General features: G+C 37.9%; 1 protein-coding gene across 5 annotated transcripts in view; it reads left to right on the top strand.

Moving 5' to 3' along the window:
- The window catches only part of Pde1a (phosphodiesterase 1A), a 280237-nt gene extending 267842 nt beyond the window's left edge, over positions 1–12395 (top strand). For 4 of the 5 annotated variants that reach the window (XM_063284612.1, XM_039105908.2, XM_039105909.2 and 1 more), the window contains 2 exons: positions 8052–8159; positions 9932–12395. In XM_063284612.1, the coding sequence (XP_063140682.1) occupies positions 8052–8116 (65 nt within the window). In that variant the 3' untranslated portion in view covers positions 8117–8159; positions 9932–12395. 5 annotated transcript variants of the gene reach the window in all.
- The last annotated feature ends 301 nt before the right edge of the window (positions 12396–12696 follow it).

The raw sequence follows: 12696 nt of genomic DNA, 5'->3' as shown, positions 1-12696 counted from the left end.
TTCTTTGCCTAAAAATGAAAAAACCCACATATGTCTCATACTTCTCATGTTGAAACATTATAATTTCCAGACAACTAAAAAATTTCTTGGTTTTTGAAATTTGTATACACTTACTGTCTTGGGTCAGAGAGTACGTCTGTATGAGTAACATCTTCAGGTTTGTGAAGCAGAAGGTAGCTCTGGAGTAGAAGGCCCAGATCTGCTCCATACATAAATAAAACTTTTTGTGCAAAATGAAATTGATAATTCAATGATAAGGACTATGGCTTGCTAAGAATATTCTCTATGACTCTGTACTTGTTCTTGCTATTATTTACTAGTTCAACATGTCATTCTCAGTCTCCCCATGATTTAAATAAGTTAGAAAATATTGACACAATTGTGTTAAAGTACAAACAGATTTCATCGAGAACTTAAGATAGAAAGGCTACTATGTATTCAGTCCTTTCTAAATGTTCTGAATTTAAGATTTAAGTATATTATTATTATTATTATTATTATTATTATTATTATTATTATATTCATCTGGGAGCTGTACTTAAAATATATAAACCCAGGGCTGGTGAAGTTATTCAGTGCTCACCACCCATGTAAATAGAAGCTCTGACTCCTGTAAGTCGTCTTATGACCTCTACATGCCCCTGCTCTAACTAAATACATATAATATAAATATAACATTAATGTTTTCATTATTATTAATAATTATCATTGACAATTAAATTATATATACATATAATTTTAAATATATAAACCCAGAAATCTAGGGAAAATTGGATACCATAGGCTGTAGATAATTAATAAGGTGACAGATGTTAATTCATCATTGGATTTTGCATTCTGATGTTGTTTAAGAACAGCAGTTTGGGAAATGGTTCCTTATGATAGTAACATTGTGCTGGTTTTTTTTTTTTTTGACTAAAATCAACAGCATCATTTTTTTTTAATTTTAGAATTAACAGAAATGGCAACAAATAGGCAAGTTAAAGAAATTTTGTCTGCATGTTGGGCTATGCCACTCACATTAAAGATGTAACCCCTATGTCTTCCCATGTTTCCAACCATTCTACATGTACAGGAGAACGCAACACCATGGTTTCTATATAGAATGGGACCCACGATTTTCTTTTTCAAGACTATGTGTTACAAAACCAAGTTTACTTATATCCACCAGTCTCCTTTCAGGCAGTAGCAAAGTAGATCACTACATTAATATATTTGGGCTATAAAAGCAATTGGAGGCTTCTATTTATTTACCAAACTGAAATTTAAATAGAACTTTTAGTTCATCAACTACTTTCAGTGCAGCCGAAATATTTCACACATTTGCACTTTATTATTTTCAAGTTTCCATTCCTGAAATTGATTTTGATGAATGTGCACAAGACCAGTAATGTGAGCTACTCTTCTACCTATAAAAGATAAAAGAAAATAATTAGCATACCTTTTAGACTCAATTTTTCTCATTTTATTACTGATAACAAGTAAACACCCATTCGAATACGTGTTGCCCAAACATTGTTGGGTGTGGAGTCTTCTCTGGAGATCTCCCAGGAATCACACCCATAAAGAAAACTGGCGTTTCTTTTCCAGCTACTATCAAATGGCAGTAACATTCAGGCTTAGGGTGCGTCTTAGCATTAATTAACCTCCTTTCTCCTCATGCTAAGATATTTTTCTGGCTTGAGCTTGTACAAGTTTTTCACACGATCACAATCTCTGCGAATTCACATATGCAACTACTGTGGGGATATAGGCTTATGCAGCCATTTGGAAAATAATGTGGAGACTCCTCAAAAAGCTTGATTATAGTTATATAATCAAGTTATATAATGGTTGGGCATATCCCCAAAGGACTCTATATCCTACATCAGAGAAATTTGCTCACATATGTCCCTTGCTGCTCTGTTCAAATATCAGTTAAGGGAAACAGTGGAGATGTCCCTCCACTGAAGAATGGGTAAAAAAAGTGTGATGCATTACACAAAGAGACATTATTCCAGTGTTCAGAAAAATGAAACTCAGAGGCAAATGGATAGAACTGGAAACAATCAATGTGGGCAAAGTAAACTAAACCCAGAAAGACAGACATCACACACTTTCTCTCATATGTGGATGTTAGCACCTGAAATACCCACAGAGGTTAGGAAACTAATAAGGGGACATGGAGATGGGGAATCGTTCCAGGAAGACAGATAGAGCACAGTAATATAAAGAAAGAAAGAGATATATGGAACAGGAAGAATCAAATGCAGGGATGGATAAAAGAGGACATAGAGGACGGAGAGCTAACACTAAAGCCCTTCTGAAGAAGCCATGTAGAAACCTAGTACTGTGGAAGTTTCATATATATAAAGCATATATATATATCAGAAGCACCCTATAACACAGAGACAATGCCCCAACTGGACACAGAGACAATGCCCCAACTGGACACATATGTTAGCAAATAAAACCCCATGACCAGGAAAGGATTGCCTCTTTATGAGTAAGTGGGATCTCTTAAATATTACAAACCATTGCCAATGCTCTTGGTTATTGTCCAGAACTCAATGGTAAGACCATGTAAAAAGTTATTGATTTGAAATGTATATAACACTTTATAAAATGAAGTATTTTGTAATATTAGTCTGGTTCCTAGACTCTGTGACAAATTGTTAGAGAAAATAATTCCAGCAGAGAAGGATTTGTTTCAGATGTTCAGCCCATGGGTGGTTGGCTCCTTAAAGAGTAAGGGAAAACTTTACCATTAGTTCCTATAAAATATAAAAAGAAGCTTACCTGCTTCCAATACATATGCAATGGCATGGAGTAAATGTTGCCATTCCAAAAAGGATAAATTAGGAATGGAAAAGGAAGTCTATGACCAAAGCAAGGCCAAAACCCAACAGGAAAAAGTGCCAAATTTTACAACTCTATATCTGGTTCTGAGGCATACATTTAATTTGTGCAAATCCCTGTTCTTGAGCCCTTAGTATGGCCTCTCTTTGGAAACTACTAACTTGCCTGGCCTAAGACTTTCCTTAGCGTACAGTCCATTTTCCAGTCATCTTTAACCTTACAGAGACTTCTAAGCATTTTTGTCTTCATTTTCACAGCTTCAGACAATGTGCTTTAAAGACCAGAATATAAGGACTTCAACCATGCCCCATACTTTGTGTATTTTGCAAAACCTTCATGACCCCTCCATGGTCCCTAAACCCCTTTATTCTGCATGTCTGCAAGCATCAAATGGACAATGCACAGATTTGCTATCAGCTCAAGCAGTGCCTAGGATCCCATGGGCCATGTCTGCAGAAGTTTCTGTATACCTGGGTGAAGAGCCAGGTGAAACATTTCCCTAGGTTGTGGACCCCCTTTCTCCTAGGAGGCTGTTGGCCACCAGCCTGAGAAGACAAAGGGACAGAGGCAGAAAGCAGGCTTCAGATGGCCATGAGTATGGTGGAATGACCTCTGAAGACAACTGTAGCAAGCAAGTCTACTTCGTTGTTTCTGGGATAAGGTATACAGGGGCTTTTTTTAGGCATATGGGTGGATTTGGTCCTAGCATCAAGCAAGCAGAAAGGGCCGATTGGCTCTAATACAGCACTGAATAATCATGTGGGCAAAAAGAGTGGTGTAGTGGTGTGTGTGTGTGTATGTGTGTGTGTGTGTATGTGTGTGTGTGTGTGTGTGTGTGTGTGTGTGTGTGTGTGTGTGTGTGTGTGTGTGCGTGTGTGCTGAATTATGCAGCCTTGCAGAGAGCTCTGCAGAAGGTCACTTTACAGACAAAGCTAGCCACCTGTGTTCAGGGACACTCTCCAGACAGAGGCAAAGACAGGGATGTTCCACTGAAAAAGGGAGTCTCTGAATCCATCTACTGATGAGGGGTGCTACTGTAATAAAAGGGTTCCCCCAAACTAGGTCACCGTATGCTAGAAAACTCTATAGTGTTCAATTAATCTTTCAATTAAGTTTATACCCTTAAACCTTTTGAACTTGGTCAAGGTATCCTCAAGATATCATTCCTATTTTATTGCTTCAGTATAAAATATTTGGTGGTGGTAGATTATTGTTATATTATTATAATCATTATTCCTCCTCTTCCTGCTTCCTTTTCTTAAATTCTTTTCTCTTAGTTTTGCAGTACTGAGGATTGGACCTAGGGCCTTGGATATTAGTTGCGCACTCTACCACATGGCCACATCTCAAGCTCTTTGGCTTCCTTGTAGTTTCGGTATCTCTTTAGCAACTGCATCTTCCTTGTTCTCATTATTATTATTATTATTATTATTATTATTATTATTATTATTATCCTTTTGGTTTATAAAGACAGGGTTTCTCTGGGAAGTTCTGGCTGTCCTGGATCTCACTCTATAGACCAGACTAGCCTGGGATTCAGAGATCCACCTGCCTCTGCCTCCCTAGTGCTGGGATTGAAGGCGTGCACCACCACTGCCCAGCTAATCTCAACTTTCATTTTCTGAGAAATTTTCAAGTTCCCTAATGCTTCAGGTTTACTTTTTGTCTCCATCTTTCATTGTAATGTGACTGAAAGCAGCTAGCAATATTCAAACTATGGGCTGAATGCATTAAACTTTCCTTGTTTTAGAGTTAACTTGCTAAAAAAAAATCTGGGTATGACCAGAGTGTAGAGAAATTCTTGACAGTGTAGCACAAGGAAGGGCTCTCTAGCACAATTCACCATGGAATATTCATTCATCTGACTACTCACCACAAGTCATCTTTAAGTTCTTTATTCTAGTTGGCATTTTACCACTACATTTAGGTGCTCCGTCTACAACGCTGTGCATCTTTTCTACCTCATAGTTCTTCACTGTTCAAAACTCACCCTTACAAACCAGTGCTAAAGGCCTATAACTCACAAGGTTAGGAAGACCAGGATACACACACACACACACACACACACACACACACACACATACACACACACACACACACATACACACACCCCTTTATATCTCTATATCTCTATCATCTCTCTCTATCTATATCTATGTCTATAACCAAAAATTATTAACTTGTTATTATAGCAATTTTAGTCCAAGGACTGTTGGAACATTAATCTGGTAAGGTAATAAAAATAGATGGTAGTAAATATATGGTAATAAAAATAGATGGATCTAGCAATCTTACCACTTCATGTTTAACAGGAAGACGGAAAGCTGGGAGAATGTACGTCTTTCTGGGGGATGCCTAGTGATCTATTCTCTCCAAGTAGATACTCTCTCCCACTTTCCACTGCCTTCCAATGATGATATCACACTGTGAATATATCGAGAGGTAACTATAGTAACTTCAGGTACCCCAGAATCTGCTTATCTCACCGAATCCCACCACTACTACCAAACACGAATTCATTTCTGTATAGTGGGCCTTAACTGCAATCATAAAACATTTGGTTGCCCCGATAATAACAATCGCCTCAGTTAGGACACCTTACCTGGTCATTGGCAGTGTGGCACACTGGGTCACCAGATGAATGTGAGTATTGTTGAGTGTCTTTCGCCATCGGCCTGTGCAGAATCTTTTAGAACAATGAACCTTGTCCATTAAAGAAGGAGCTCTGATCTCAGTTATTGTTTGCCTTTCCGATCCTATAACAAAACTGTGTACCATCTTCATTAATAAGATTTTACAATCTGGTTCAGGTGGGAACCAATGGCAGTGACAATTGCCTGAATTGTTTAAGAACATCTCTGATGTCAACAATGCACTGGAATGTTCACTTAATAAGCTATAACTTCTGGAAATAGTTTTATCTACCCATATGGGGTAACTCTACAGAGAAAGTATTTTAACCTAGAACTATGTGTGTGAATCTGATGGAAGATTATTTTTCCTAGCTTTTAACTTAATTATCATGCATATCATTTGTAGGCTATATTGCAAGTAAATATTACTGGCATAAATATAAATATTTCATAATATATTTAACGGAGTATATTGAAGTTTAATTTGATGCCATTACTACTTCAAAATCATATAGAGGATAAACCTGTAGTTAGTTCTTGTCACTCACACAATTTCCAAAGAGGCACATATAGTACCACTGTGTTTCCGTAGCTTCCTTCACTATGCTGATGTCGGATTGCAGTTTAACTGGAATTCCTTCTGATAATATGTATTTTATTTATAAATTTTACTTTGAAAAGAACATACATTTGATCAGGCTGAAAGGATGAGCGGTATCATATTAGAACAGAGTAAATGCTTGGATTCCATGTGTGGCTTTTAAGATCATTTATATAAACTACGCTTCAAGTGGGAAGGTTATGTAAAGTTATCTTTGAGGGGATGAATGCTCCTAGTTGGTTCCTCTTTCCTGAAGGGATGCTGTCAAAATTATGTGCCTAAGAGGGACTTACTCATAACATACCCAAGTTAATTACAAAGGCCTCTGCAACTGAAGATGAATTTAAAATAATGTGGTGTTGATATATGAGGTCTTTAATTTTTGTGAATAACCCAGCTTCTATGAAATCACTTGACAATGTTGTGTGCATGTGTGCGTGAGTGCATGTGTGTACTTGAAAATGCCAGGACCTTGCAATTTGGAAGAAGGATTGCTCTTTTGGTACTGCAAAACTATGGACTTGGTCCTAACACTCCTTTTCTAATTGCACTTACAAAATTACTTTTAGATATCATTTGCACAGTTTTAAGATTTAATTTTCTTATTTTATTATTTAATCCATCTTCCATTTTTCCTAACTGATAAGCCTTCACTAGAAATAAAACCATTTGATTATGTAGACTTTAGTGTCCTTTACCCATTGTAAAAAGTTCTCTGCAAATGAGATAAATATTTACGTTACTTTCTTTTAAGGCAGTCCATTTTTATCCCTGCTGTTTGTTCTTTTCTAGTAAAGTGTTATTTTCTGATCTGGTCTTGAATAACAGGATATTAAGTTTGAAGTTTAAACCAAGGTTCCAAGATGATAAATGTCCGAGAACAAACCAAGCCGTGAGGAACAATGTCAAAGAAGTTTCAGAACCCTGTTATAAACTTCTTAGTATGAGTTTAAAAAACGAAATATTAAGTTGCTGAAAATAGAAAAGGGTTTATGGAGAAAATTCCAGTAAAGAGATCTCTACAGTGGAGAGGTAGATTCACTCCTTCTTCTTATCTCAAATCAATAGAAGAGAATTCCCCTGGGAAGAGGGAGCTTATAGCTCGAGGCACACTGGAAATGGAACCTAGTCATGCCTGAGAAAGTGCAGAGTTATGTGAGCAGATGGGGAGAAGACTGTATTGGCTTGGGTTTTCTTTAAGTGCATTATGGGAACAAGTGCCTTCCGAGGGCTCCATGTGAACATATTGGAGTGGAACAAGAGCTGGAAACGTAACAGCAAGTTTCTGGGAGGCTGTAGGACAGCTGGACGTTCTTGTCCTGACAACAGGCTGGCTAACCTCTCCGGCTGTGGTCCTTAATGGGGAGTATCTGGATGTGCCACCCGTTCACTCACAAGATACACAGTCAGTCTACATACCTGCCCGGTCTAGCGAGTGTGAACTGTGGCACTGGGACTGGTCCAGGGGCCACTCGGGTCTCCTTTTATGTTTATCCGAAACTTTATTCAATTTTTAATCAGTTCCCTCCAACATCTTCTGAAGCATTGGGACCATTTCCACACTACTGCTTTCCTTATCCTCAGGGCTCATATAAAGCTGGGGTTTATATAAGTCTCTAAGACTATAAATTCTATTAATTTGTTTTGGCAGATTATTTTATCCGAAACATTACTAGTCTCTCATACTTATTCTAATTTGTTTTAAATTCACAGCAGCAGCCAATCAGTACATGGTTAAAGGCATTGGTCATTAAGGTTTGTTTAAACTTGGTTTCAGTGAAAGAAACATCCAGAAAAATCACCCAGTCTTGCGTGTGACTTCATAAATGCTTCTCTCGTGTATGCGAAATCCACTATCAAATTCTGTCTTCAGCGCTTTACAAACCTCCATCTCTTGGGAATGTTATTTTCCCCCCTCCTCCCTTCCCTGCCACCAAAGGCCAAATTTGTCTTACCTGTTTGTTATTTGATGTTTCTAGGCGAACTTGATCTTCATAAGAACTCAGAAGACTTAGAAGAAAAGCATGCTGACACACATCCATAGGTGTGAACGAACTTTAAGAGTTCAGTTATTTTAAACACAAGAGGTAATTTAACCTTTGAGACAAGAAACCTAACTTTTATTATTATTTAATTCTTAATTTTATTTTCTACTTATTCACTTTACATCCTGCTCACTGCCTTCCTGGCAGTCCCCCCACCCCCGCCAATCTTTCCCCCATTTCCCCTTCTCCTCTGAGTGTGTATAGGACCCCTAGGTGTCCCTCTCCTGACACTTCTGTGAGGCTAGGCACATCCTCTCCCACTGAGGCCAGACAAGATAGCCCTGTTAGAAGAACATATCCCATGTTCAGGCAACAACTTTTGCGAAAGCCCCCAGAAGAAACTCTTACAGACGGAGAAGACTTAGAATTACGTTTTCTATGGCATATAGGAACCATTAATAACATAAATATCATGTTTGCTAGAAATCTGTGGATAATAATGCTCTGGTTTTTAAAAATGTCTTCTATGATTTGCTTTCCCCTGCCAGATTCATAACCCTAGTAGTAATGCTGTAGAAATATGAAGACTATTTCTGTACATTACAAACATAGAAACATGAAGTTTTAATGAGCTGACATATTAATATTAGGGTCTATTCAAACAGAACTACTGCCTTGGAAGGACACAGGATGGACAGACAACTAGAGAGGGTGGTGTATATAATATAAATATCTTATATTTTACAAAATGCATATCAAAAAAATCAAAAGCGCTTTAGAAACTGGGGCATGGGAAAAATGGTGAAGGGGTCATGCCAGACTTGAGATGTTGTCATTGACTCTTCAGATATTCGTTTGAAAGAGTTAAGTGTAATTTAGCATTTAAGGTAAATCTTCACTATTTGTGCAAAGACTCTCTCTTGTGACTATCTTAGATATGTTACACTAAGTATCCCATGGTGGCTATAATTCCTGTTTTATACATGAAGGCTGGAAATAAAGCAAGTCACCAAATGGCTTTTCAGCATCTCATGCCCATCTATGTATTTAATTGCTACTAACCACTCTAAGGACTGTCCACACTTTCCACACAGATTGTATATTTATTAGCTCTAGAGATCCTGGTCATTTAAGGTGAGTCTGAATCTGAATATACATAATTAAGCAATATTCCTCCCTACAGACATTTGCAGCGCAACATTTATTATGAATCACCACAAAAAGGATAGAAAATGGCTTGGGTCAGCATTTTTTAAATATTCATGGTATACATCTATAATATTTATGAATGCTTTCCCAAAATGTATGTAGGGAATGCAAGTCACCAGTGTGTTTGCTGAAATGACTGTTCAGTGTATGCAAAAGATCTACTGGAAATAAAAACTGTGCAGAACACAGGCATACAGAACAGAGCTAGAAAGCAATTATAATGTAGATAAGCCAATTGCTAGTCATTACAAACCTCTTATTTCTGGTAGAGTATATAAGTCCTATGTGAAAAGGTCATTCAGTTGATGACCCTTATATAGACTAAATAATATTCCCAATTTTTTCCTTATTTATTTTTAGTTACCCAAACTTGTAGTTTTCACGTGTGACATGTTTTGAAGCCTGTAGTCTTCATGGAACGGTTAAACTGAACTAAATACTAAATGCATGCCCACCCACACTCATCACTTTTTGGTGGCTAGGGGAAAAGCTAATCTCAGCACCTTTCAGGAACACGATACATTATTACTTACTCTATCTTAAGAATATATCTCTCAAGTTTATTCTTGTGATCTAACTGAAATCTTGTATCTTCTAATCCACATCTACCCAACCCACCTTCCCACCTCTGATCTGATCTCGTTTTCATTTGATTTTCATTTCAGGAAAATGAAAGCAGCATGAAAAACATGCAAAGACCTTGATTTTTCTGCAAAAAAATATATGTTTGGCTCAGGCCATTTTAGTCGACTCCTCCATAAGGAACAAGAGCATAAGTTTCACTCTTCTTAGCTCAGCAAAGCAGTACCTGCAAGTTATCATTAGGATTCTGGCTGCTGTTTCTGCCATCGTTCTCCCTCCATGATTTGGCCATCTTCAATGAAGCCAGAGAAATCTGGAGACTTTCAACTTTCCGTCATGTTTGACTTGGCCTGAAGACAGAATGGTTTTCAATGCACTTCTTGCACCGTGTCACTCAAGAGGACCCACAACCACACAATTGTTAACAACACAAGGACAACAACAACAACAAGAAGAAAATAAACGAAAGAGTAGAAGAAAAGCAAAACAAAATGATGAAAACCTGTTTTCTTGTGATTCCAGTCTGGTAAGCCTGTCTTGTTTTAAATGCATGGGAAGAGAATGAGAACCAAGGCCGTCTTCAGAAGTTGTTCATGAAATGCCAGTAGCAACTGACTGTAAGAACTGCCACACAGTGATTGGATGAACACCTCACTGGACCTCCAGCTGGGAACCTACCGTGCCATCTTCCCCTGATGCTATCGCCCAGCCTGCGGCCATCCATTTGGATTTAAGGCACTAGAGTATCACCCGTGTGTATGTGGTCATATCACAGGTTGTAGGTTGCTGAAGGGCCAAAGTAACAAGGAACATCAGCCATTGCAATTGCAGAAGGGCACTTGAAGGGAAAACAGAATTTTCCTTCTGGGCTATTGTTCCCACTAGAATATAAAAATATATTACAGGCTGAGGCATAAGAGGTGTGTGTGTGTGTGTGTGTGTGTGTGTGTGTGTGTTGTAGGTGTATACACTCATGCTCAGACGTATATATGGAAATGGAAATCCATAATTTTCTGTATATTATTTAGCCAATATTATTTGATGCAACTTTTTAATTTTGCTGAACAGAAAGGAACTGCAACCCTCAGAGGCTCTGCTTCTTGGCCATGTTTTGCCTGAGCATGTGTGAAGCCTTTCCTCAACCTGTCGGCCTTTTCTTTTTTTTAGATAACAGGAATGGTCAAGCCCAATTAGATGATGTAGCTTTTGCAGTGTACATACATTTCAGGGATTGTGAACTTTGTGAAAGGTGACAACTGGATGGAATGAACGGAGAGTTACTGTCAATTAAATGATGTGCACAAAGGTTCACACATCCTAATGAGTTGCTTCTCGCACCGTGTTTCCCATGGCCCCAGGTTCTACAAGGCTAAGCAATATTTCAGAGAGGGGCATGACCAGAAGCTTTTAAGCCTAAGTAGTGAGGTCTTTGTAACTCACAACTTAGATCTACTTTAATGTGTAAGCCATATTCTCTATGCATATTTAGTATGCATTATTGTAATTTAATATGTATTTGTGTGCAGACTATATAAAATGCTTCTAAATGTTCTGTGAATTAGATTCCAAGTGCTACTATCATCTAAATCTTGTTAAATAATTGAATTGTATCATAGCTATTATAATGTGATGGATATTTTAAATATCAGCAGTAAAGATTGATCTATAATAATGAGTTGAGAAGATTAATAGGAATGTGTATCTTAGTAGCCTTTGTCCTTTAAAATGGACATTTTATTTCTATTTATGGAGAAACTGTAACTACTGCTTTTGATGTCTTCTTTTTTAAAATGAGATATTTACTATCTAGAAAATAATTACTTTTAAAGTAGAATCTGAGAGTCTAAGAAGTCTAATTACTATTGTTCCTAATTGAGCCAGTTGTCTTTCAGTAAAACTAGAATCTTCGGAGGGAAGAAGAAATTGAAGTTCTGCTCCTCTCATGGCGTAGAAAACACATCTATTTTGTTTCTTTGATCTCTATGCTCGGTTAATATAAATTAAGGAATACACACATTGATTAATATATATTTGCTGGCCTAATTGTCCAGGCTACGTGACTTATAGAGCACTGTGACCAACTGGCAGGGGTAGTTGGGGAGGCACACTGCTTCATAGCTGTCACACTGCCTGGACCATGTATGCTACTCCTCACTTCCCTTCTTTTCCCTCCTATCCCCACGATGCCCAATGTGTCTCGTATTTAGCCTTTGGCCATCCATACCCCTTCCTCCCTCTTTCTCCATAGGACAGCTCCCACTGGGAGCTAATAAGTAGGAGTCACACTGGAGGCCACATATGCCTCCAAATGTACAGATATAGGTGTGAGAGGCCACACCATGAGGCGGGACTGACTCTCTCCATAGGCGGCTGCACCTGCTTTGCATTTTTACCCACCATACACTTGCAAGTTCATTTGCCTTTCGTTTAACCAGAACTTTACTTTTTAACATGACAACCTATGATTCCTGTGTTTTTACTATGCTGTAACTCTCTGTATTTCCTACTATATATGATTGCTAATTAAATCATATTTGATGAAAATTATCCTGACCCATTTAGTTTTCAGTTTTATTTCTTTTAGTGGGTTGTTGACCGCTTGGGGAAATCTGGAGAAACTAGGGATTAACCAAAAGAAAAACTGATTTGATTTGTTCAGAACATGACTTATTTCTATAAAGGAAATGACCCTTTCTCATTATATCATGAGATGCAAGTAAGTGTCTAAAAGAGTACATGGAAGGGAGAGCCTGTCCTCTAGGAAGGTAAAGCCATTCCCATCATAGTGGACATGATAATAGAAATGCCACATACAAAGGTGACTAGTTCCATTCTAGGTGATCTCAAG

This window comes from Rattus norvegicus, chromosome 3, assembly GCF_036323735.1.
Source record: "Rattus norvegicus strain BN/NHsdMcwi chromosome 3, GRCr8, whole genome shotgun sequence".
NCBI classification, from domain to species: Eukaryota; Metazoa; Chordata; class Mammalia; order Rodentia; family Muridae; genus Rattus; species Rattus norvegicus.
Note: the sequence above shows the minus strand (reverse complement) of the source record. Positions and strands in the feature narration are given on the sequence as shown.